General features: G+C 42.4%; 1 protein-coding gene across 1 annotated transcript in view; it reads left to right on the top strand.

The window, feature by feature from the left end:
* SYNPO2L (synaptopodin 2 like) overlaps positions 1-23,580 on the top strand; it is a 139,275-nt gene extending 115,695 nt beyond the window's left edge. Inside the window, exon 4 of the mRNA XM_089680196.1 lies at positions 17,600-23,580. Within this exon, the coding sequence (XP_089536322.1) occupies positions 17,600-19,785 (2,186 nt within the window). The 3' untranslated portion in view covers positions 19,786-23,580. The remainder of the gene's footprint in view (positions 1-17,599) is intronic.
* Positions 23,581-24,020: the final 440 nt, after the last annotated feature.

A 24,020-nucleotide genomic window follows, 5' to 3' on the forward strand; every position in this document is an offset into this window, starting at 1 on the left:
CTGTGATCATTGTGTGATCACATGTGACATTCATGAAATCATTGTTTACTAGTGTATGTGATCTGTCAGTGATCACATGGTACCTGGGCCAATCACAGCACCCTGTACCATGCAATAGCTGTGGGCCAATCAGAGCATCACAATATCAAACAATGAGTCATGAATGAAAGCTGTTTATGACTGTTCAAACGATTGTTGTGATCATCACTGTAACAAGCGGTCACAGTGTAAAAAAAAAAACTTGATCACCCCCCTGCCCTCTTCCCAGAGTAGTACAGTGTCACTATGGTGCCATTAAACTACTCTAATTATAGTATGTTGAAAAAAAAACAAGTAAAAAAAAAAGAGAAAATTCTAAAAATTGAATTACATATTGTCACCAGTCAGTATTCCTGATCACCGCAACACCAGTTATATGATGACACTGTACTGCACTGATGATAGCATGTAAAAAAATGGTGGAAAAAAACACATTTTATTTAAAAAAACACTATTTTTTAATTTCATTTTCAAAAACATTGTGACAAAAAAATTACAACTTCAAAAAACTTGCCATGTTTCTTATTTTAAGTACCTTGGGCTGTCTACTTTCCAAAAAGGGCTCATTTGGGGGGAATTTGTACTGTCCTGGCATTTTAGGACCTCAAGAAAAGAGATAGGTAGTCAGTACATCAGGATTGATCAATTTTCAAATATATACCATAGTTTGTAGACTCAATAACTTTCACAGACTAAAAAATATACACTGATTTGGGTTATTTTTACCAAAGAAGAAAGATTGTCTGCAAAAATACAGAAACAAAGAAAAATATGTGTTTAAAAAAAAATCTGTATTTTTTTGTTTATGTAGCAAAAAATAAAAAACCCACCAAAAGCAAGCTCTACTTGTATGACAAAAATGATAAAAATGACATTTGGGTACAGTGCTGCACGACCGAGCAATTGACAGTAAAAGTAGCATAGTGCTGAATAGCAAAAATGCCCTGGTCATGAAGGGGATTAAAACTTTCCGGAGGTCAAGTAGTTAACACATGGATAAGCACTTGACTATAATCCATTGGCTCCCAGCTGAATTCCCCAATAAGGAGCTGTATCCTGGTGTGTTAGCTTTAAAAATTAGGCCCTTTGTACAAAAAAACGTTGCGTGGGAAACCTGTGTTCCGTGATGGTATGTCGCACCGTGTTCAAAACTTATTGCAGTAGTGATCTGCAGCGTGCGTCAGTGATATATAATACACTCCTCTTCATACTACTATCCTCTGTTCCCAAATCCCATTGCTTTACCCCTCTGCTCCACCCCAAAACTTGCACATCTCCCCCTCATTGCTATCATCTCCCTACTACTGCTCTCATCACCCCCAAAATGCCTCTTCTACTCCTCATTTTCCTCTCCTCCATTCCCAAAATCCATTCACTATATCCCTCTGCTCCTCCTAAACATTTGTATATTGTGTCCTCACTGCTTCCTTCGCCCCTCTATGGCACCCACCACCTCCTCCTATTATTCCACTCTCCCACTGACCCGAACACCTCCACTAGGAGTTTCTCACGCTCCTGCACATTCCGCTCCCATGCCACCTTTCTCACCCTTCTCCTCCTCCTAGCCGCGGGAGACATCTCCCCGAATCCTGGCCCTCCACCACCTCCCTCACCCGCACAACACCCTCCCGCCTCCATGTCCTACCGCAACCCCCGCAACCTAGTATCTGTCCCCCTGCTCCCTAAAATCTCCCCCCCATTTTCATGTGCACTCCTGAACGCCAGATCGGTGTGCAACAAGCTTACCGCCATCCACGACCTCTTTGTTTCCCGCTCCCTCAACCTCCTGGCGATCACGGAAACCTGGATCCAGCCCACTGACTCTACCTCCCCTGCTGCACTCTCCTATGGAGGTCTCACCTGGACCCACTCACCCAGACCTAACGGTCGTAAAGGTGGTGGGGTTGGTCTGCTCCTGTCACCGCAGAGCACCTTCCGAGTCCTCCCAAACCCCCCCTCCCTATCCTTCTCCTCCTTCGAGGCCCACTGCGTCCGACTATTCTCCCCAACCCCCCTGAAGATTGCTGTGATATACCGGCCTCCTGGATCCATACCCCGCTTCCTGGAAGACTTCTCCTCCTGGCTACCCTTCTTCCTCTCCTCTGAGCTACCCACCATCATTCTTGGGGATTTCAACATCCCTGTCAACCTTGACAACCCGGACACAGCCCGTCTCCTCCACTTAACCTCCTCCTTTGCACTTGCACAGTGCATACAATCCACCACCCACTCCGACGGTAATATCCTTGATCTTGTCTTCTCCAACCGCTGCGCTCCCCACAACCTCACTAACACCCCCTTCCCTCTCTCTGACCACAACCTGATCACCTTCTCTATCTCCTCGTCCTCCAACGCCTAGCCCTCCAAATGTCACACTACTACCAGCCGTAACCTCCGCAACCTTAACCCTGCCCCCCTCCACTCTGCAGCTGATCAACTCCACGACCGCATCCTCCCCCTGTCCTGCCCCGACTTGGCTATGACTGCCTACAACAACGCGCTGTCAGCAGCCCTTGACTCACTAGCGCCTTTAACCACACGCAACATCAGACTCCGACCGCTCCAGCCCTGGCAGACTGATCACACCAAAACCCTCAAACGACGCAGTCGAGCCCTGGAGCGACTATGGCGCAAAACAAAATCCCAACAAGCTTTCACCTGCTACAAATCTGCCTTCCGCACCTACACCTCCTCCCTCCACGCAGCCAAACAAGCCTACTTCCTGACCCTCATCAAGGCCCTCTCCTCCAATCCTCGCCGACTCTTCTCCACCTTCAACTCTCTACTCTCTCCACCCCCACCTCCACCCAGCACCTCACTCACCGCCCTTGAGATTGCCAATCACTTCAAAAACAAGATTGACACAATTCGCAAGGACATTGCCACAACTCACACGCCCTCTCAACCCGTCCCCTCTCACACAGCTACCCCATCATCCCCCCTCCCCCTCGACATTACCCGCAGGGACTTCGTCGCTGCTCAAACTCCCTCCAACCCCCTTCCCCCTCACTTAGCTACCCCCTCTTCACCCCTCTCCCACGGCCTCACCACTGCTCTGACCTCCTCTCCCACCCCACCCTACATTCCTCATACTGAAGCTCCCCCAACACTCCGCACCTTTGACCTTACTACCATCGAGGAAGTCTCCAAGATCCTCTCTGATGCCCGCCTCACCACCTGCCCCCTCGACCCTATCCCCTCACAATTCCTACGACCTCCCTCCCCCTCCATCCTACGCTCCCTCACCCACATCTTTAATCTCTCCCTCTCCTCCGGCACTTTCCCCTCCCCACTGAAGCATGCACACATCACCCCCATACTTAAAAAGCCCTCCCTGGACCCCAATGACCCGAACAACCTCAGACCCATCTCCCTGCTCCCACTTACATCTAAACTCCTCGAGCGCCTCGTCTACACCCGCCTATGCTCTCACCTCAACAACAACAACCTCCTCGATCCCCTACAGTCTGGCTTCCGCCCCCTACACTCCACCGAAACCGCCTTACTCAAACTCTCCAACGACCTTCTAACCGCCAAAGCTAATGGCCACTATTCAGTGCTCCTACTCCTTGACCTCTCTGCGGCCTTCGACACAGTTGACCACCCCCTCCTCCTCAAAATACTACACTCCCTCGGCCTCAGAGATTCTGCTCTCTCCTGGCTCTCATCCTACCTGTCACAACGCTCTTTCAGCGTTACCTATAATGCTACCACCTCCCCCTCACTCCCCCTCTCTGTTGGGGTCCCTCAAGGCTCTGTCCTTGGGCCCCTTCTCTTCTCCATCTACACCTCCTCCCTTGGCCAACTCATACACTCTCACGGCTTCAACTACCACCTCTATGCCGACGACACACAAATCTATCTCTCAACCCCCCACCTCACCCCCTCGGTCTCTGCCCAAATCACACACCTACTGAGCGACATATCAGATTGGATGTCGCTCCACTTCCTTAAACTGAATCTCTCCAAAACCGAGCTCCTTGTCTTCCCCCCAGCCCGAACCCCACCCCCCATTGACTTCTACATCACATCCAACAACGCCAATATCAAACCCGCTCTGCAGGCCAGAGTACTTGGTGTCATTCTGGACTCCAACCTATCCTTCCAGCCCCAAGTCCAATCTTTAACAAACTCGTGCAGACTCCACCTCCGCAACATCGCCAAAATCCGCACGTTCCTAACCCCAGAAACCACTAAACAGCTCATCCACTCCCTCATCATATCACGACTCGACTACTGCAACTCCCTCCTCACTGGCCTGCCTCGCCGCTGGCTATCCCCGCTTCAGTCGATCCTGATTACGGCTGCCAGACTCATTCACCTTTCCAAACGCTCGGTTTCCGCCACCCCCCTCTGCCAATCCCTCCACTGGCTTCCGATTGCGCAATGGATCAAATTTAAAATCCTAACACTGACGTACAAAGCTGTCCACCATACTGCCCCGAACTACATCACTGACCTAATATCCAAGTACCGCCCAGCACGCACACTCCGCTCCTCACAAGACCTCCTTCTCTCTAGTTCCCTGGCCTCCTCCTCCCATGCCCGCCTCCAGGACTTCTCCAGGGTGTCACCCATCCTCTGGAACTCCCTGCCCCAACCCATCAGATTATCACCTACTCTCCTCTCCTTTAGGCGCACCCTGAAAACCCATCTCTTCAGGGAAGCCTACCTCACCCCCTGCTAACTTGCTGACCTCCTCCACTCTTCCTACCACTCCATCCCCCACAGCTATCTCCTCCTGTACCACTATCCCATCCCTTCTAGATTGTAAGCTCGAAAGAGCAGGGCCCTCGATCCCCTCATGTTTTGCATTGTATTGGTATTGTTCTGTCACATGTTCTGTCCCCCTTTGTAATGTACAGCGCTGAGTGAACTATTGGCGCTTTATAAATACTGTATAATAATAATAATATGTTAATGAAACAGGTTGCAAGTGCAGTGTGTTTCCCTGCACCAGATTGCAGATAACATGCGATTCGGTTGCTCTGCATGCACTGTTTTTGCTGCGGTCCGCACTGAACCACATGTGAATCATGCTGGAACCTAGAGCACGTTCCTGTGTGATTCCTGGTGTGAACTGGCCCTTATACACAAATATATATTTTAATAATTATTAAACCACTTAGAGTGTATCTAATCTCTAAAGCAAAATCCTTGTGGTGACTACATTACTGCTCCAGGTCAAGCAGCTTACCATCTGCCACAGTAGTACATTCAGGTGCAGGGGCGGACTGACCATATGGAAACTCAGGCCTACCTTTTTCATAGGCTTTTTTGAGTTTGGGCAAGGACACAGGGGCCCCATGATCCCCTATTGCCCGGGGGCCCCATGAGTTGTCAGTCCGCCCCTGTTCAGGTGCCACCAGAGCTCACAGCTGAAGTACTGTAGCTGAGTAAGTGCTAGTACATTGCAAAATGTATTAGGGGGTTCCCTTAAGGGGGTTTTAGAAATGCTGCCATCCAGACTTCTTTTCTCATTAGTGATGCCTACATTAGATTTCTTTTTTAGGTTTTTTTCCTTTCTTCTTACCTATTGGGCCAGCCAGTAAGTCTGTTATGATTCAGCTTTCTTTATCCACTTGCCTACAGGGCACTTTTACCCCCTTCCTGCCCAGGCCAATTTTCAGCTTTCAGTGCTGTCGCACTTTGAATGACAATTGCGCGGTCATGCAACACTGAACCCAAACATGTTTATAATTTTTTTTTTGAGACAGATAGAGCTTTCTTTTGGTGGTATTTGATCATCACTAGGGTTTTTTTAGTTTTTGCTAAACAAACTAAAAAAACATTGAAAATGTGAAGAAAAAAAAAGTTTTTTTTCTTAGTTTCCGTTATAAAATGTAGTAAATAAGTTATTTTTCTCCTTTATTGATGTGATCTAATGAGTCTGCAGTGATGGGCACTGATAACGGCACTGGTGGGCATTGATGCATCACTGGTGGGCACTGACAGGCATCACCGATGGGCACTGAAAGGCAGCACTCATATATAGCACTGATAGGCAGCACTGACTGGCACTGATAAGTGGCACTGATTGGAACTGTATGGCAACACTGATGGGCACTGACGAATACTGATAGGCAGAACTGACTGGCACTGATAGGCGTCACGGATAGGCGGCACTGACTGGCATTGATATGCAGCACTTTTAAGCACTTATAGTTGGCACTGAAAAGCAGCTCTGATGGGCACTGATATGTGACAATGAAGTGCACTTATATGTGGCATTGATGTGCACTAATGGGCACTGATATGTGGCATTGATAGACACTGACAGATGGCACGGATGGGGCTACACTGATGATCAGTGCCCTGATGATTATTGTGCATGTCCCATCTAAAGAATGCCTATTACCGGCTCTCCTCACGTGCTGTCAGCGTGAGGAGAGGACAGCCGATAACTGGCAATTCCTATTTACATGTGATCAGCTGTGATTGGACACAGCTGATCATATGATAGAACCTATGTCATCAGCTTTTTATTGTGATCGGTGATGCGCTGAGTCCCAGGAACACAACGTACCACCGATCGCCACACTGCGTGCCTCCGCTGGCGCGCATCTGCAGCTACAGTGGGAGGACGTCATGTGACATCCTCCCAGAATGAGAGAACTGCCACCCTCCCGTCATTTCCATATATGGCGGGTGGCAGGCAGTTAACAGACCAAGCTGTCCAGCAGAAGTGGCATATAAATGGTTGAGACAGACCATTTAACATTGATGAGGTGCTTACAATGGTCTGCTTTTTCATTAATCTGTTCATTAATCTGTTCATTAATCTTAAAACGTTATCTTAAACGGAAATAAAAACTGTTGCTGTAACTGCTTGAAAAGTGTTAGCTGGCGTTTGGCTTTAATTTGTTAGTCAAGTCCATCTAAATTTGCTAGTGCATCTAACAATACCTTTCTCACAGGCTGACAATGCTGCTGTCCAAAGGTTGCTGCATTTCCCCTCCATAGAGTGGAGTCACCCTAAGCCCGGAAGTGTGTTGCTAGTCAGACCAATAGGTGAAAATAAAGGAAAAAAAGCCCGCACAAAAAGTCTAATGCAGCCACCACATTTAAGGATTTGTAAGCTGTTATATATTGCATTGTTGTTTTTGGATTTATATACATTTTATATTGCACAGGCTTGTGGCAAGAAATGATATATCAAAAACCATGGAACCTGTATTAATTACATAGGTCAGTTAAGTTGGCAACCCTTAGGTCTCGTTCACACCACATGTGCAGAAAAACTGATGGAAACTGACCAACAGATTTCACTTGCAGAGACATAATTTTCATGCGCGCTTCAATGAGTTTTATACACATTGCAAAAATCTGCACGTGATACGAGTATTGCGGTGTGAATAGGGCACATAGAAAACAACTGATTTTGCAGAACATGTGCAGAAAAACTGACGTCTCTGCACCATGGTGTGAACGAGCCCTTATGGATGTATGTGTGCAGCAAGGATTACCCCTTCTCTGCAGGTTTTATAGATAACCTTTTCTGTGCCTTTATCATCTTTCTATGCTATAACTACCAAGTTTTCTAAATGGTAAGCATGAGTTAAATCAACTAGTTTTGAAGAAAGTAATGCTAAGTATGCAGCACTTGTGGCTACTAAGGCCTGTGGAATGTCTGAACAGGTGATTCAAGTGCAAAGAAAGCAATTTCTGTAAGTCGTTTTCAGTAGCACTATGATCCAATCATTAACTTCAGGGAGAGGAGATATGTGACAAATACAATTATTTTGCAACCTAATACACTGAGCAACACTTAAATGTCTGGCACAGAAAGGACACACTGTATACCCCATGTTGACCCTGATAATGCATTTGGTAGCATGCAATTTAAAGGGCACAGATTGTACTCTCATTAAAAACAATGAAAACCTTATTATATTAAATAACATGTCTAATCACCAGCCATTACCAACTTTGTCACACATTCGCATAATATGGTATATTTTGTCTTTAAAAAGCCAGGACAACTGACAGATTATACCGTTACTGCAACAGTTCAGCTCTCCAGAGTGCTGAAGGAGTTCCTTGAAAAGTCATGACTTTCAGGTTTTTGGAGACTAGGGCAACCCTCTCCTAAACCCCTCAGTGCAATTCTCGGTACAGGCCTCATTAGTCACAGAGAAGCTTACAGCATTATGATCTTTTCTAAGGATGTGGATATTCAGGAAGACTTAGCAAAACATGTCACACAGCTACAACGTCAAGATAATAACTGGAACATGGTAAATAGAGGGCTGAGTACATGTATAACCAGTTTACACATGTAAAATGTAAAGTTGACCGGAGCAATAGCCATTGGCATGGAAGAAACCAACCATGGCATGGTATGGCATGGAACCAACCAACATGGAACGAGTGTTTGTGGCTGCTGGAGACTGGCATGAACCCATTTTTACCAGTTTTTGGCGTGGGCCCCCAAGGGACAGACTAAAGGAATACCAAGTCTTTATCAGTGAACCCTCAAAAGGAGTTTTGGCTTTTAATGTTTGAAACTTCTAGGTCACAGCCTTGAGGTTTGCATCCCTCTGAACAGCTGATGAGCAGACATTCAACCAGAGTACCAAATCATCAGGAATGAGTGTAGTCTTAAAGCAGGCTGAGATTCCAGTCAGTCATTACTTAGGCTAAAGGTTAAATCTGATGGCAGATGGAATTGAAAAACAAGCATGAGTATAAGCCAGTAGACAGACAGATACCAGGAAGCAAGGGACAAGTTGGAGTTATAACCAGGAAACGGAACAAGATTTGCAGAATGGGTAAACAAAGCACAAGTAAAGTCAAATGTAAAGCTGAAGTTAAAGCCCTCCTCCTAACACTGATCTTCTTTTACAAAGAGCTTTATTGAATATTAAGCAAAGATAAACAGACATTCGGAGCATAAATTCAATGACCAACAATTATGAATCAGATTAAATAACAAAGAGCTTATTCAAGGCATGCATCAATAAAGGTATATGCTGAAGAGTTTACATAGAAGCCCTGTAGGAAACGGTGGGGGAAGGGGTTATAAACCTTTGTGAGTCAATGATAATGTAAACTCCAAAGAGAATTTTAGCTACATCAACATTATAAACAACAGGAGAGGCACGAGAAGAGACCTCTCCAAAAAATTGTTCATGTACACAACCTAGAGAGTGTATAAGAAAATCTAAATTGCGTAAATAGTATTGCGGATGTAGCGCAGAAAACAACAAGCACAATCCGTGAAATATATTTAAGAACAGATTGAAAAGCAAGATAGGAAAAGACATACAGTAGAGAGACACGGACATCACAAACAACAAAAAAAAAAAAAAGAAAAAAAAAGGGAAGGGGGGGAAGTTGGGGCTCCAAGGGGATCACAGCAAAATCCAACTTCATATCGACAGAAGGGATTGGTCGAATCTCGAGGGTTGAGCTACATCCAACCAGGGACGCCATATCTGCAAAAATTTTGTATGGGTATCCAACAATATAGCCGTCAATTTTTCATTAACCATGATGAAATTCATCCGGTTTTTGACGGCTTCAAAACTAAGGACAGGAGTCTTCCAAGCTCTTGCAATTGTCAATTTAGTTGCCATAAATAGGTGTGATGCCAGCTGCCGTTCAGAACGGAGAAGACCCTCCAATGGTTTAAATAGAAGCGCTTCATACGGATTACGCTTAATATCCGTGTGAAGGATAGTGCGGAGAAGGGTGTACACCCTAATCCATAATCTGCTTACTTTAGGACAAGTCCACCAGATGTGGGCCATGGTGCCCAATTGTTGGCAACCCTGAAAACAGACTGGGGAATATGTAGGGATGAAACTAGCTAGGCGAGCAGGCGTATAATACCATCGATATAGAATTTTGTAGGCATTCTCAAGGATAGTGACATTCCTAGAACATTTAGATATTGCTTGGGTCATGTTCTGCCAGTCCTGTTGATCCAGGGTCCCCCCTAATTCAGACTGCCAATGCTGATGGTAGGAACGAACCGGAGGGGTTCTATAAGATATAATGGAAGAATAAATCAGAGAGATCAAGCCTGGGGCATGAGGTCTATGTCTGCACTGGCTTTCAAAGGGGGACAGACGATAAGGTCCTGAATGCGTACGTATCAGTGTTTTTAGGAAGTGATGAAGTTGAAGGTAACCAAAATATTCTCGAAGGGGGATATTATAAGAAGAGCGCAGAGCGTCAAAGGTAATTATTCTAGTGGGAGATAAAAGTGAGTGAACATCATAAAAACCATGCGCCTGCCACCATGCAAACTGTCTAGGATTATCCCTACCCGGAGGGAATAATGGGTTATGTAATAGACATAACAGCGGCAGGTGAGGAGAGATAAGGCTAGCGGAGTATTTGATAGAATCCCAAAGACGTAACGAAAACGTCAGCGTTGGGCTAAGGGTAGATGGACGTTGAGAAGTAGGAAGCCATGGCAAGGAGGAGAGCGGTATCAGGTGAGAGTCCATCATATCCACAACAGCCCACAGAGGGAAGTGATGAGATGCACGAACATGAGCCAAGGGGGCAATGTTAGCCGCCAAATAATAAGACTGGAGATTCGGAACAGATAACCCGCCCGCACTCCGTCGCGCAAATAAGATATGTTTGCTAATTCTGGGTCGAGAGGAGCTCCAGATAAAGGACAGAAGTTTTCGCTGATGGATACGCAATATATGCGAAGGTACTGGAACTGGCAAAACACGGAATAGGTAAAGTAGTTTTGGGAGATAGGTCATACGGATTGCATTAATTCTGCTGAACCATGAAAGCGGGAAATGAGACCAAGAGGACAATAACTCAGTCAGCTCATGAAAAGCAGTAGGAAAATTAGCCTGATACAGTCCATCATAGGTCGAGGTAAGCTTAATTCCTAAATATGGTAATGCCGAAAGCCATTGAAAAGGGAACGTTTGCTTCAAAGTAACCAAAAATGATGGTGGGAGGGTAACTGACATAGCTCTTGATTTTGCTGGGTTGACATGTAAACCTGAAAGGATCGCAAAGGAATCGAGGACTGCGAGCAAATTGGGCAGAGTAATCCCCGGGTTCGAGATTGACAATAATATGTCGTCTGCAAACAAAGACAATTTATGTTGGGAGCCTGCCACATCAATCCCCTTAATATCAGGATGTAAACGGATGGCTTCAGCCAACGGTTCCAAGGCTAAAATAAAAAGTAAAGGAGAAAGCGGGCAGCCTTGTCTAGTGCCTCTGGCAACCGAGAACGTAGAAGACTCGAATCCGTAGTATCTAAGCTTCGCTTGAGGAGATGTGTACAACGAAGAGATCCAGCGCAGGAAGGAAGGGCCAAAGCCAAAGCGGTGAAGGACCGATAGGAGATACGGCCAGGATAAAGTGTCGAAGGCCTTATTGATGTCTAAGGATAAGAGCATCATATCGAGTTTGCGAGTGTGGGCCAAATGTTGCAATTGTAAAATACGTCTGATAGCATCTCCAGCCTGCCTGTGGGGAACAAATCCCACCTGGTCCTTTTTGATCAAACGAGAAAGGAAGGAATTCAATCGAGTAGCCAAGATCTTGGTAAAAATCTTCATGTCGATATTGATAAGAGAAATAGGCCTATAATTCGCCCAAGAAGAGTGATCTCGATCCGGTTTAGGGATCATAACCACATTAGCAGTTAAGGAGTCCGGGGAAAAATTCGATCCTCCTTTCACCGTGTTAAACATAGCGGCAAGGTGGGGAGCAAGCACATCAGCTAATTTCTTGTAGCATAATGCCGTATATCCGTCAGGACCTGGACATTTGCCCGTTTTCAGGTCTGCTATGCATTGCAAAACCTCAGATATTTGAATATTACGGTCCATCAATTCCTTATGGGCCGGCGTTAAAGTAGGCAAGGGTAGACGTGCTAAAAAGTCAGAAATGGACTGAGGGTCAGCCCGAGTGGGATCAGAGTAGAGTTTAGCTAGTCGGTGCCGGAACTCCTCCAAGACCGCTACAGGATTGCTCGTAAGGGTATTGTGGCGAGTGCGTAGAGATATCGGTTTGGGATGTTGCGCGAAAGAACGTAGTCTACGGGCCAACATAGAGTCTGGTTTGTTTGCTTTGCTATACCATTTCTGGTGAGTCCAACGTAAGGAGCGCTCAGCCTCATCTGTTAAGCACAGATCCAATTCCAAACGAGCCTGATCCAACATTCTACGATTCGACGGGGAAGGTGACTGTTTAAATTGGGCCGACACAGAAGCTAACTTTGATTCCAACTGACGTTATTTAAACTGTCTTTCCTTCTTTTGCCTCGAAGCTATGTGGATAATATGACCGCTAAGAACCGCCTTGTATGCTTCCCATAACGTTACCGAAGAAGAGACAGAACCCGAATTTAATTGGAAATATTCCTGAGACTTACGATGTAGCTCCGTCTGAATCTCCTTCAGCGAAAGCAAGGAGTCATTCATCATCCACGATGAGGAGGCCGGCCTACATAGGAGAGATCGGCAGACTACCAAAATAGGCTCATGATCTGACCATGGAACCGTTAAAATTGAAATAGAGCAAACCAAAGGGAGGTGTTTACGTGAAACGAATGCATGGTCAATTCTGGAATGAGAATGATGAGGGTGTGAATAATAAGTGTAGTCTTTCCCCCGAGGATGAAATTCACGCCATAAATCTACCAGATCATGGGTATTTAACATGCGTACAAAGGACTTCGCTGATGCTGAAGGGTCAGAGCGCTCTACTGGATATTTATCTAATGCAGGGTTTAGTACTAAATTTGAATCCCCTGACATCAAAAGCGTGCCCCCGTTGGTGTGTAGCCAGAAGAGAACATAAGTGTGACAGAAAAGGCCCAGGGTTAACGTTAGGAGCGTAGTAGGACAGTATAGTAACATCTATTCCATGAATCGTGCCCTGGAGCAAAAGGTATCTGCCATTGGGATCTGCAATACTCCTCACACAGACAAATGGAGTTTTACTATGAAAGGCGACCAATACGCCTCTCTGTTTTGTAGGGCCATTAGCTTGAAATATCTGAGGGTAACGTGCATCAAAATATTTTGGGTCAGAATTAGTGGAAAAATTAGTTTCCTGCAAACAAGCAATGTCAACTTGGCGAGCCCGGAGAAACTTAAATATCTTTACCCGTTTCTGTGGAGAGTTCATCCCCTGGACATTCAGTGATAACCAGTTCAGCGACATGGTGATCTAAAAAAGGAAGAGTAAATCCACCGCGGTCCCCGGGAGCCCTGGAAAAAAATTTGCAAAAACACAAAACACACATGACAAAGGACAAAGAGAAAGAGACGAAAAAGAAAAAAGAAGACAATAAGACATCTGATATACAACCAAGATACCTGTGTAGCATGGAGATTGATTCAAACAATATAATTATCCATTGTGGGTAAAACACCCACATAAAGGCTAGGTAGCGGGCGGGACAAAAGACCAGACCGCTAGCCAGCTCGGTGGGGGACACGACCATCCACCGGAACAACTCGGCATAAATATACCTAACACTGATCTTCAAGCGTTTACATCAGCCTCTGTGAATGTGAAAGAGCTGTTCTGCTCACCTGCCCCTTCTGCCCATCTCCTCCATTCTTAGAACTTGTACTATTCTTTCCCAGGGCAAAAGGAATTCTATGAATGGACACTCAGAGGAAAGGCAGGATTCAGCTCCTCAAATCACAAAACAATTACATTCTGGGAAAAATTACTGCAATGGAGGAGAGGAACAGAAGGGGCGAGCAAGTCTTTTGACTCTTTTATGCATGCAGCAGCTGATGTTAGCTCCAGCGGCATGGGAAGATCAGCACTATGAGAAGGACCCAATGGCTGTGGGGAGAAAATTTCCCTCACTGTGCAGCAGTGAGCAGGACACACTGAAAAATCTAACTTTTGTCCGGAGTTTCTTCTGAAAAGTAGCAGTGCACTTCCTTGTATGTGAGGGTGTCTAGTTAATACTGTCCTACAGGGTTATAGCTGCCTATCTGTTGTATGAGATCTAAGGCAGTCCTGCCTCTGACTGCTATTCTTAGGAGATTTGTAGTGAAATTTGGTGATGTCACTACATTGCTGTTGACTGTTCTCTTTACTGGAGGTTCAGATATGAGTAAGTAAGCCCTGCCCAGGGGCGGACTGACTGTGATCCATGATCCCCTATTGCCCGGGGGCCCCATGAGTTGTCAGTCCGCCCCTGGCCCTGCCTCTACCAAGATAGCTGCCTGCACAGAGGCATAGTGAAAAATAAGGCATTCTAAGTGAGAGCAGCTGCAGGGTGACCTTGCTCAATTCTGGTGACTACACCTTTGCCCTCTGCCTAATTCTTTTTGAGTACAGATTCCAGAGTTCCGTTTTTCTTTAGGGCAATCCTGTTGTTAGCTAGTATGTACTGTTTGAATTTTCTGGGACAGCCCTAACAAATCAATTAATTTGTGAAAAAATTAATTTGGAAAAAAATTATTATTTCCTCACAAAAATACTATTTATTCTCAATTACAAGGTGGCTAATTAGAACTCAGAAGAGTCAGTTTACTAAAGGAGTACATCTTTTTTAAATCACTTCAATTAACCAATCATGTGCGCAGAAAAGTCATATTTTTTTTTAAATTGATCTGTACTAGATTGGGTCTTTAAAGTGAATGCAGAATAACTTAAAAAAAAAAGTACATCCTTAGTAAATCTTCCTTTAGTCTAATTATGACTGCAAATACTAGCCCAAAGTTCGATGATGCCTTTTCAATAGCAACCCCATTGCCCACACGTTTCTACTCTTCTGTTTGGCAAAGCTAAGATGAATACTGATTTTCTATCAGGACGTTTATGGATAACTATGGTATTTTGAGTGCATTGACCTAATGTTTCCAGACCGGAATACATATCATTGTTTCACGCTTCTTTTAAAGGGGAAGGGGGGTAGAAGAATTACTGCTGGGAGAAAATATTTCTTTCTAACTCAATCACAGACGTGGAGGAACATAGCTGAAGTGACAGGTGACAATGTCCATAGCCCAGTTCAGTGATAAGCCCTGGCACTTAAAAATAGACTCTATGACCTCATCAGTTTCTGCAAGCCAGTGAAGCCAACAGCTATGCCAGGGAAGACAAAAGTGGGGACTTAAAAAGGCTTGTAGAAAGGGCAGTGCGGAGCTGGGGAGATTTTCCTACTTTGGTTTGGCTCCAGCTTGGAGTGTACTTGTCCCCGGTCAGCTCTATATGGAACATTGTGATTCTAATGGTGCATGTGTCATGCCTGATTCACCGATATCTTCCTACCACAGCACAGATAATCTCTATGCAGGTAATTCTCCTAATTGTAAAATAATAGATTCAGCTACACAACAGAATGTGTTCTTTTTATCGGCTTATACTTATTGTTTGTTTAGAGTGAAATGATGAATATGTTAATATTTTTAGTACAGTGAAAACTTTGATTTGTCATGGCTCTCTTTATACATTGAAGGCATAGGTGTTGAGTGACTGGCTTGACAATGTGAAGAGCTTGGTAAGAGAAGTGCATTTAAAGTGGGTTGATTTGCTTCAGTTGATAGTAACACATTCCTGGTTGTCGCAATACTCGCTTTGAATAGATTAATATCCCATTCTGTGTGGTGATCATTGTGAAAGTTATAGATAGACCTTTAAGCTTACTGAAAGTTTTACATTCTTTTTTTTTGGAGTAGAATACAAAGCATCTGAAAAAATTTAGTCCATATTTGTTCACATTACATTAAATTATAAGAATTTTTTAATAACCTTTTTTATGATTTTTATATTTTTAGATTGCTACTTCATTTTCTTTGTATTATTCCAAAACTGTAGTTGAAAGGTATAAATAATACGTCATTCCCTTGCTTGGTTTCAGGGCACAGCTATTGTTTGTTTTATGCAGAAAGTTCTAAATTACAGGAGTTCATCTATTGAATAATGTGCTGATCCTAACCATATCTGTATGAAATTAAAATAACTTTACATTTTATAGTGTTTTATATACATCTAAGTAAAACTGTGTGGGTGTTCTCCTGTCACCATCTCATAGGGACAGAAACTTTGCTTTCAATAATGTGTATTAATTTTTTGCATGCATTATTATGAAAAAAAAAAACTAAATGAAAAAAATGGTACAAATCGCTTATTTGCAGCACATATCACAAAATATAGGTAAACTCAACTCATTTGAAAAGGTTATTTAAAAGTTACTCATTAAAAAATACTTTTAATTTGCTTTTTGAAAGTTAAAAATGTTATCTTAAGGTAAACAGCTTCATAGGACAGAATCTATGACAGTACACTCATCGTTATATGATATAAATACAGCATGCCATCTTTCCTTTTAGTAATGCCACTTACATTGCCAACTCTCCAGGCAACAGATGTACAGCGGAAATTAAGTGTATTATTTCAACAGGACAATTTAAGTGAGTAGTAAGCTTTACAAATAATGCACACCTGTGCTTATTTGAAATCCCAATAAAGCCAAGAAAAAAAAAAGTTACAATTAAAAGAAAACTTTCTATAACATTCCTTTGGTGGCACACACCCACTTTTAGATATACTGTAGCAGCAAAGTTACCCACTTCGAAAATCACTTTCTGCTGAAACACAGGTCGTGTTTATCAGCACAGGTTTGGTAAACATACATTTAAAGTAAAGATGTACCTTAAATAAAAAACTCAGTATGCCCAACCTTGGCTAGTATACCCAATGACAAACCACAGATGTAATGCAATCCCCCTTTATTGCCTTCAACAATGGCTTGAAAGTGACTCTGATTTTCAGTAATACTTCCAGAGTGGTTTATGTATGCTCCTTGCCAAAAGTTAGCCATACAATTAAAGAGTGATTGGGTGATTTAATGATCTGGGAATCAAAAGTCTGATTCTCCCTCCAGTGTTCACATGCATGTGGATGTTTATGCTCATGTGTCCATGTGAATGTAAACTATTATGTCTTACTGTGCAGCTCTTTCTTAGACCCTTGTATTACCATTCAAAAACTTCCCATGTTGAGGTCTCTTGAGTTTTCTAGTATACTTATCAACTGATCAGATGTTTTAGGGAGCCTAGGATACAACAGGTCTTTATGTATGAAATTATTCCAATGTACAAAACTCTAATAATCTGTGGCTTTATCCTAGGCAGGGTTTGATTAATCCTTTCTGTACTTTAGGCCAACTGTCTTGTGCCACCCACTCTCACCGATCATCATGCTAACAACATTAGGTGTCAATGCTATACAAAATATGCTAGTGACAGGGATGGAAATCTGAAAGAGATTACTCTGCATAATTATGTTTACAACTGATGAAGAGCAGGGCAAAATGTCACCTTACTTTGCTAGAAGTGTGGTTCTAGGTGTACAGAATTAGACTGCCCAGGAAGTCCTGCTGCTCTGGGTCACAGTTTATGTTGGATATGCAAAAATCTGGCCCTGATTCCAAGACAACAAAGTATACATTTCCCTAGGACTTAAAAAAATGATGGAACCTCCTTTTTAAAAGAATGTGCTAAACTTATTGTTGATATTACAGTTTATAAATATGCACAATATTAATTTCATAAGAATAGCTACTAAGCCATTGTTTTCTCATGTTCTCTTTCAGAACTGCACCGTAGTGAAAGTGCCCAGGAGAAAAATGTAAAAGAAGCTAGAACCAAATGTAGAACCATTGCATCTTTGTTAACTGATGCTCCAAATCCCCACTCAAAGGGGGTTCTTATGTTTAAGAAAAGACGGCAAAGAGCAAAGAAATATACACTTGTGAGTTACGGAAGTGTAGACGAAGATCGTTACATTGAAGACGAAGACGGTGTCCTTCCAACAAGTGAATCAGAATTTGATGAGGAAGGCTTTTCTGATGCACGTAGTCTAACAAACAATTCTGATTGGGACAGCACATATCTTGACATTGAAAAGCCAAAGATGGAACATGAACATCTGGAAGAAAAGGGTTTGAGTGAGGCATCTGGCAAAGGTGCAGCATTGTTTGAACTGCAAAGGCAAAGGTCAGAACATGCTGTTGAAAATATTTCAGTACAAAACCCTCAGATTTTTCAAAAAACTCCCATTGCCCCTCCTCGGAAGTCAATGGTCAATGGAAATGTGAACCATCAGGTTAATTTAGAAAGAAGCCAGCAGGCTCAAGGCTCAGAGAACATAAAAGTGACAAGTGCACAGATATCACTAGCCCCCGCTAACACTCTATCTCCACAACTTGGTAATACCCAGTCACCAGTCTCTGGAATGGCGATCTTCAACAGGTCTGCACGACCATTTACTCCAGGTCAAGTAGAGCAACGATCTGTAGCCTCATCAGTCATATTTAATCCTATGCCAGCAAAAAAAAATGAAAGCATACCAGTGCAAAATATTGCTCCTCCTCCATTCACACCACTTACACCTGACACATCTATAAGTCCTCAAAAAACTCCAGTTAGCTCAGTTGCATCTCTTTATATTCCAGCAGCAGGGACACCACGGACTACTACTGCTTCAATATATCTCTCATCTCCATCACGTCCATCAGGACCACCACCAATTACTTCACAATCAAATCTTGTACCTAATGCTCCAGCAACCCCAGTGACACCTACAGCATCACAGTATATGAGTCCTGCAAGTCACACATCTTATCTGTCACCAGCAGTCCAATCCCCAGATTCTGCAACTTCAAGAGAACAAAAAATCTCTGTGCCTGCTGGGCGCACTGGTATCTTAAACGATGCTCGGAAAAGAGGGGGGAGGAAACAGATGTTTGTTAAAAAAGAGGAAAAAAAATACCAACCTAACCCAGAACTTTTGACTATGGTTCAGAACCTTGATGACAAACCCCAACATGCAACAGGATTTGAGTCTGGCCCAGAAGAGGATTTTCTTAGCTTAGGTGCTGAAGCTTGCAATTTTATGCAGCCTTCAGCACGAAAAAATAAAGTTCCTCCACCTGTGGCTCCAAAACCTATTTTAAAAGCACCTGTAGAAGAATTTGTTAATGGGTGCCAAGATTTCCCCCAGCTGAAAGGTAAAGGAGCAGAGTTGTTTGCAAAACGACAAAGCCGTGTGGACAAATTCGTGGTAGACTCAGAACACAGATCTCAATCCAGACCTAACTCAAGGCCAAGAACACCTTCACCAACTCCATCTCTTCCCTCCTCTTGGAAATATTCACCAAATATTCGTGCACCACCTCCAATTGCATACAATCCTTTGGTGTCTCCATTTTGTCCATTAGCAGCCTCAAAATCTCAAGGGAGCAAGGTAGAAAGCAAAGTGAAAAAAGGTGTTGCTGGTAAGCCGAGAATGCAAGCTATTGATTTTATGCGTCATCAACCTTACCAGCTCAATCCAGCAATGTTCTGTTTTGCTGATTCTTCTAGACAGGATGCCCCAAAACCAAATCTCTCTGTGAGTCAAGGCAGACAGATTCCTGTGAAAACTAGAGCTCATGAGATTAAGCGCTTCTCAACTCCAACTCCAATGTCATCATCTGTAAACATGACTCCAACTGTGCTAACCCCCCGATCAGCAACAACGCTTGCAGAACCAGTTTGGAGAACAGATCTGACCAACCAGCCTAGGCCTGCCAAAGTTTCTGGCACTGCACAATATCATTCTCCTATTCTGGAATCTCCACATGAGAATTATAATGCTGCTACAGTTTTAAGTCCTACAAGTTCTGTCACCAATCCCAGAGCACCAATTTCTAGAATCCAGGTGCCAAAACCCAGGTTCTCTGCTGCGAAAACAGGAATGCAGCCTAACGTATGGAGGCCAGCCAGAGTTCACTTCTAATTTTGCAGATAATCATCTCTGATATTCTTTGCTCTTTTAGTAAAAATGTTGTTGGAAGTTCTGTTGCTTAGATGTTTTGTAACATGCAGAGGTAGAATAACACTTGTGCAGTCCTTGCTCCTTTCTTTTGAGACACCAATGTACATTGTACACCAATGCCAAGAAACTAAACAAGTTGAAATACATATAAATGGTCAGAAATACCTGTTGATAGATTACGAATTGAAAAATGAAGATGAACTATAACCTGAAGGAAAATATATATGAATATAAGAAAAGACTCAGTTTTGAAATGTACAGAACGTAACAGGAATGTAATGGAAAATGCTTTAAAGAATGAGCATGTACTGAGAAAGGTTGAACAAAAATGTGGACATTGCATCTAATGTGGTAGAAGGTTGGTGCATCAAAACATAAGGGGCTAATTAAGGAATATGTTTTCTGTCATACCACCATAAACAATAAAATGACATTTGATTGGTGATCAGAATGGACATATAATAAGTGCAAAATTAACTTAGTCAGTGAATAAGGCATGCATGCACATTCTGCACCTGTGTCCAGGTTAAAATATTGGGAGATCATTACCAAACCTGAAATATCAAGTAACCATATTGCTGTGTTGGTGCAACTCTTTTTTAATTTTCTTTTGAATCATTGCTGAAGATGAAACTGCATGTTACCTTGTTTGAACTTGGTGTGCATGTCTAATTAACACATCTGTTACATCACAATATTTTGTGGCTTCTTTTGTAAAATAAATACAAGACATTTGTGAACATAGTTTAATGACTTATTTACTGAAGGCAAATGTCTTGTTTATACATGTCTTGGGGCTTTTTTAAATACTTAATGCAGATATTAATGACTTGTCTGGCCTACAGAAACTAATCAGAAAATAAATTTGAAATGTTTATTGTAGTCGTACTAATGAACGCTGCTCTGATTGACTGCTGTAGGTTTCAACATAGCACTGTGTAATATGGAGCTGCATTAAGTAAATTGGTGCTGTCCAGTTCTTTATTCCAGGCCCATTATGCTAGTGTTTTTAGGATATACTGTACGTAATAAAGAGATGTTAATGAATTGAGTGAGATTTGTTCAACAAGTGCAAATTATCCTTAACTCAAGAAGTAAAGGTAATTTTTCATTTTTTTTTCCAAATTAACCTTAGTCTTGTTACATAGCATTGAACAGAGATATTATAGTATATATGGTCATCAGGGATACATTTTGGTTTCGCCACTACCATGGGTTTTCAGCAAATCTCCATGATTTATGAGCCTTTCAAATCACCAACTGTTGCCCCAAAACATGCAGGTTCTCAGCCAAAAATAGGGAGAATCTATAATGCAGTGCATAGGCTTTAATCCTGGTCAGAAAAGCCAATCATTTGAAGGAAGAAATAGATAACCCAGACCATTTTCTATAAATGAGTGGGCTTACAACAGCAAAATGTATCATTGTGTTTTGGAGCTCTTTGGGAGAGCTAACAGTAATGTGAATAGATAGAATAGATACATTTTTACATTTTTTTTTTTTAGTTTTGCTTTTTGTTTTGGCTTTAGTACATGCTCCCTTCCCTCCATGGCAGTGCCTGACTTCCTATGCCTTTTATTTAACAATAGCTTGCTTATTAGCCCTACAAATGGCCAGAATTAAATAATGAAGATTCTTCCTCCATAGATTTCAATGAGGTTCAACGCAAATTTCTCAAACTTAAAGCAAGGTTCTTGAAACTGCCATATAGTTTGAACAAATTCCTACTTTTTATAGATTAATTACAGCTGAATTCCAGGCTGTAAATACTGCCATGTACTTAGTTATACATCCGCAAATGTATTATTTTTTTATTTAATTAGTGTAAGTACCTGAATTTGCGTTGTCAGTTTCTTGCAGCCCCTGTACAGCTGAAATCAGATTGGGAGAGTAAAAAACAGCTTAAGATGCCAATCAGTTGTGTTGCAGTGCTAGGAATATGCTAATAGCAGAGCACAGTATCACAGAGAGTTCATCAGTCTCCTGCTTCTCCTTTCACTGTTAAGTCACAGGTTGGGGTAGAGATAAAATCTGTAAGTGTTATAGAATTGCAGCAAAGAAAAAAATCAGGTCTCTTGTCCTTCTAGACAGTCTGTGTGACCAGGGGTGGACTGACCATTTGGAAACTCGGGCACTGCCCAAGGGCCCAGGGTTCGTAGGGGGCCCAGGGTCCATAGGGGGCCCCATGAGATGCCCCTGGTACCTTTTTCATACGCTTTTTTGAGTTTGGGCAAGGACACAGGGGCCCCATGATCCCCTATTGCCCGGGGGCCCCATGAGCTGTCAGTCCGCCCCTGTGTGTGACAGAGCTATGTAAATCTCAGAACTGGATTATCAGAATTGCAAATCCTTTTGCTGGAAAAATATTATCCTTACATGTTTTTCACCAATGTATACTGTATAGTTGTTAGCCTGGAATGCAGGTATGAAAACATGGCTTGACCATAAATTTAGTCTAAAATGTGATGTGGTGCAACTGGCCTGTTACCAAAAAGTAATGTGGCAACAATGGGATTACTATTTGTAGTGTTACTGTACTAAATCATAATTAAAGTATACAATTATTTTCTGCTGCATGTGATCATTCCTGGCTTAACACTGCTTGCAAATGCACATGTTGCAAGATGACTGTTTCGCAGAGATTTTCATTTTTATTTACCGCATCATTTAATTGATCATATGTTGCTTTGACAAATATCTCAGCTGTTTTATCCATTTAAAATAATTATAAGCTGTCATCACTGGCCTTCCCTTCTGAAATGCCTGGCATAGAAAAAAAAAAATCGATAATTGATAATCGCTTACATTTAGTTATGCCCATTGAGGCTGTACAAGCACTATTGTTTAGACCAAATTTCCATACTTTTTGCTATACTCTGCTAAATTACAATGGAGGTTCTGCATTTGAATATTGTAATTTCTTTTTAACTGTCACATGCAAATTAAACAAAGGTTTTGTTTTGCACCACATACAATATACCAGTGGCATGTAAGTCTGCATTCCTCCTAGCAGCTAAGTCTGCATTCCCCCGAAAAGCCGGACTCTCCATTTCCTGGGTTACACTTATAAAGGGGAGGGGTCTTCATTCAGGCAATTCATACATGAATATCTGATAATGGCATACTCTGTAATTGGTGGTATTCCATAAAACATGTCAATTTGTATTATCCCCTCTCTAACCTTTTACAGTAATACACTGGAATGGTATACACAAATAGGACAGTTTGGTCAACTAACAAACCTTTGAAAGGATTGTTCTGAATAAGTATAAAAGATTGTTAATGTACATGAAAGTAATAGTAAGGTTTAGGGGCATGAGTTGGAAGCTGATGATGTCTATAAGATCATTCAAGCCTTGGGACTGTTAGAGAAGATGTTTTAGAGGAAACTTTGGAATTCGGAACTGGAAAAGGTTCATGACTGTCCAGACTTTGTTAATGAAAAAGATGACTTTGTTTGGAAAGAAATGTAGGATGAACGGTGAGAACGTAGAGCTTTTTTTGTTCTGTTTCCACTCCTTATTTTTATCTAGAATAATACTTTTTTACACCTTACAATTCCAAAAATGGAAGTTCTTTCAATCTGCATAAGACCTGATAGTTCTCAGATTGGATTTTGTACCCAAAAATTGATCTGGAAATGAAATGGAAGCCAAATTGGTGACATAGAAGGTTATTAGAACATGCATTACTTGCTGCCTAGTGCTACTAGATATAGATTTATAAAGTAACAAATAAACGTTTATCCAAATAAAAGGAGTTTGTTTATTTTTGAAAACATATGAACAGAAGACTGATCCTACATTTTCTGATAAACTAACAAAAAGGTTTGAAAACAATATAAATACACACTTTAGAAATACTTGCCTGTGCTTTTATGTCTTATAGAAAAGATTTAGAGCATCTCCAGCCCTATGAGATATCCCAATTAATTTCCAAGGAACAGAACTCTGTAGGCACAGTCAACTGCATAGGGTAATGCCTTGAAGGCCATAAACAAAGCCAGAACTAATTTTAATTTTGCTGCCATCAGGGAGACCAACTTCCCAGTCTACTATTGCAGTATTAACTCACAGTTCCTGGTCCTTACCATTCACACCACCCCAAGTATAAAAAACAGAAAAACTATTCCTTGGCACTTTCTACTTAATCTGAGGTTTATTAAACAGATAGAAGGCACTAACAAGCAAATATCA

The sequence above is a fragment of the Staurois parvus genome, unplaced genomic scaffold (genome assembly GCF_062004578.1).
Source record: "Staurois parvus isolate SC_StPar_1 unplaced genomic scaffold, SC_StPar_1.0 ptg000236l, whole genome shotgun sequence".
NCBI classification, from domain to species: Eukaryota; Metazoa; Chordata; class Amphibia; order Anura; family Ranidae; genus Staurois; species Staurois parvus.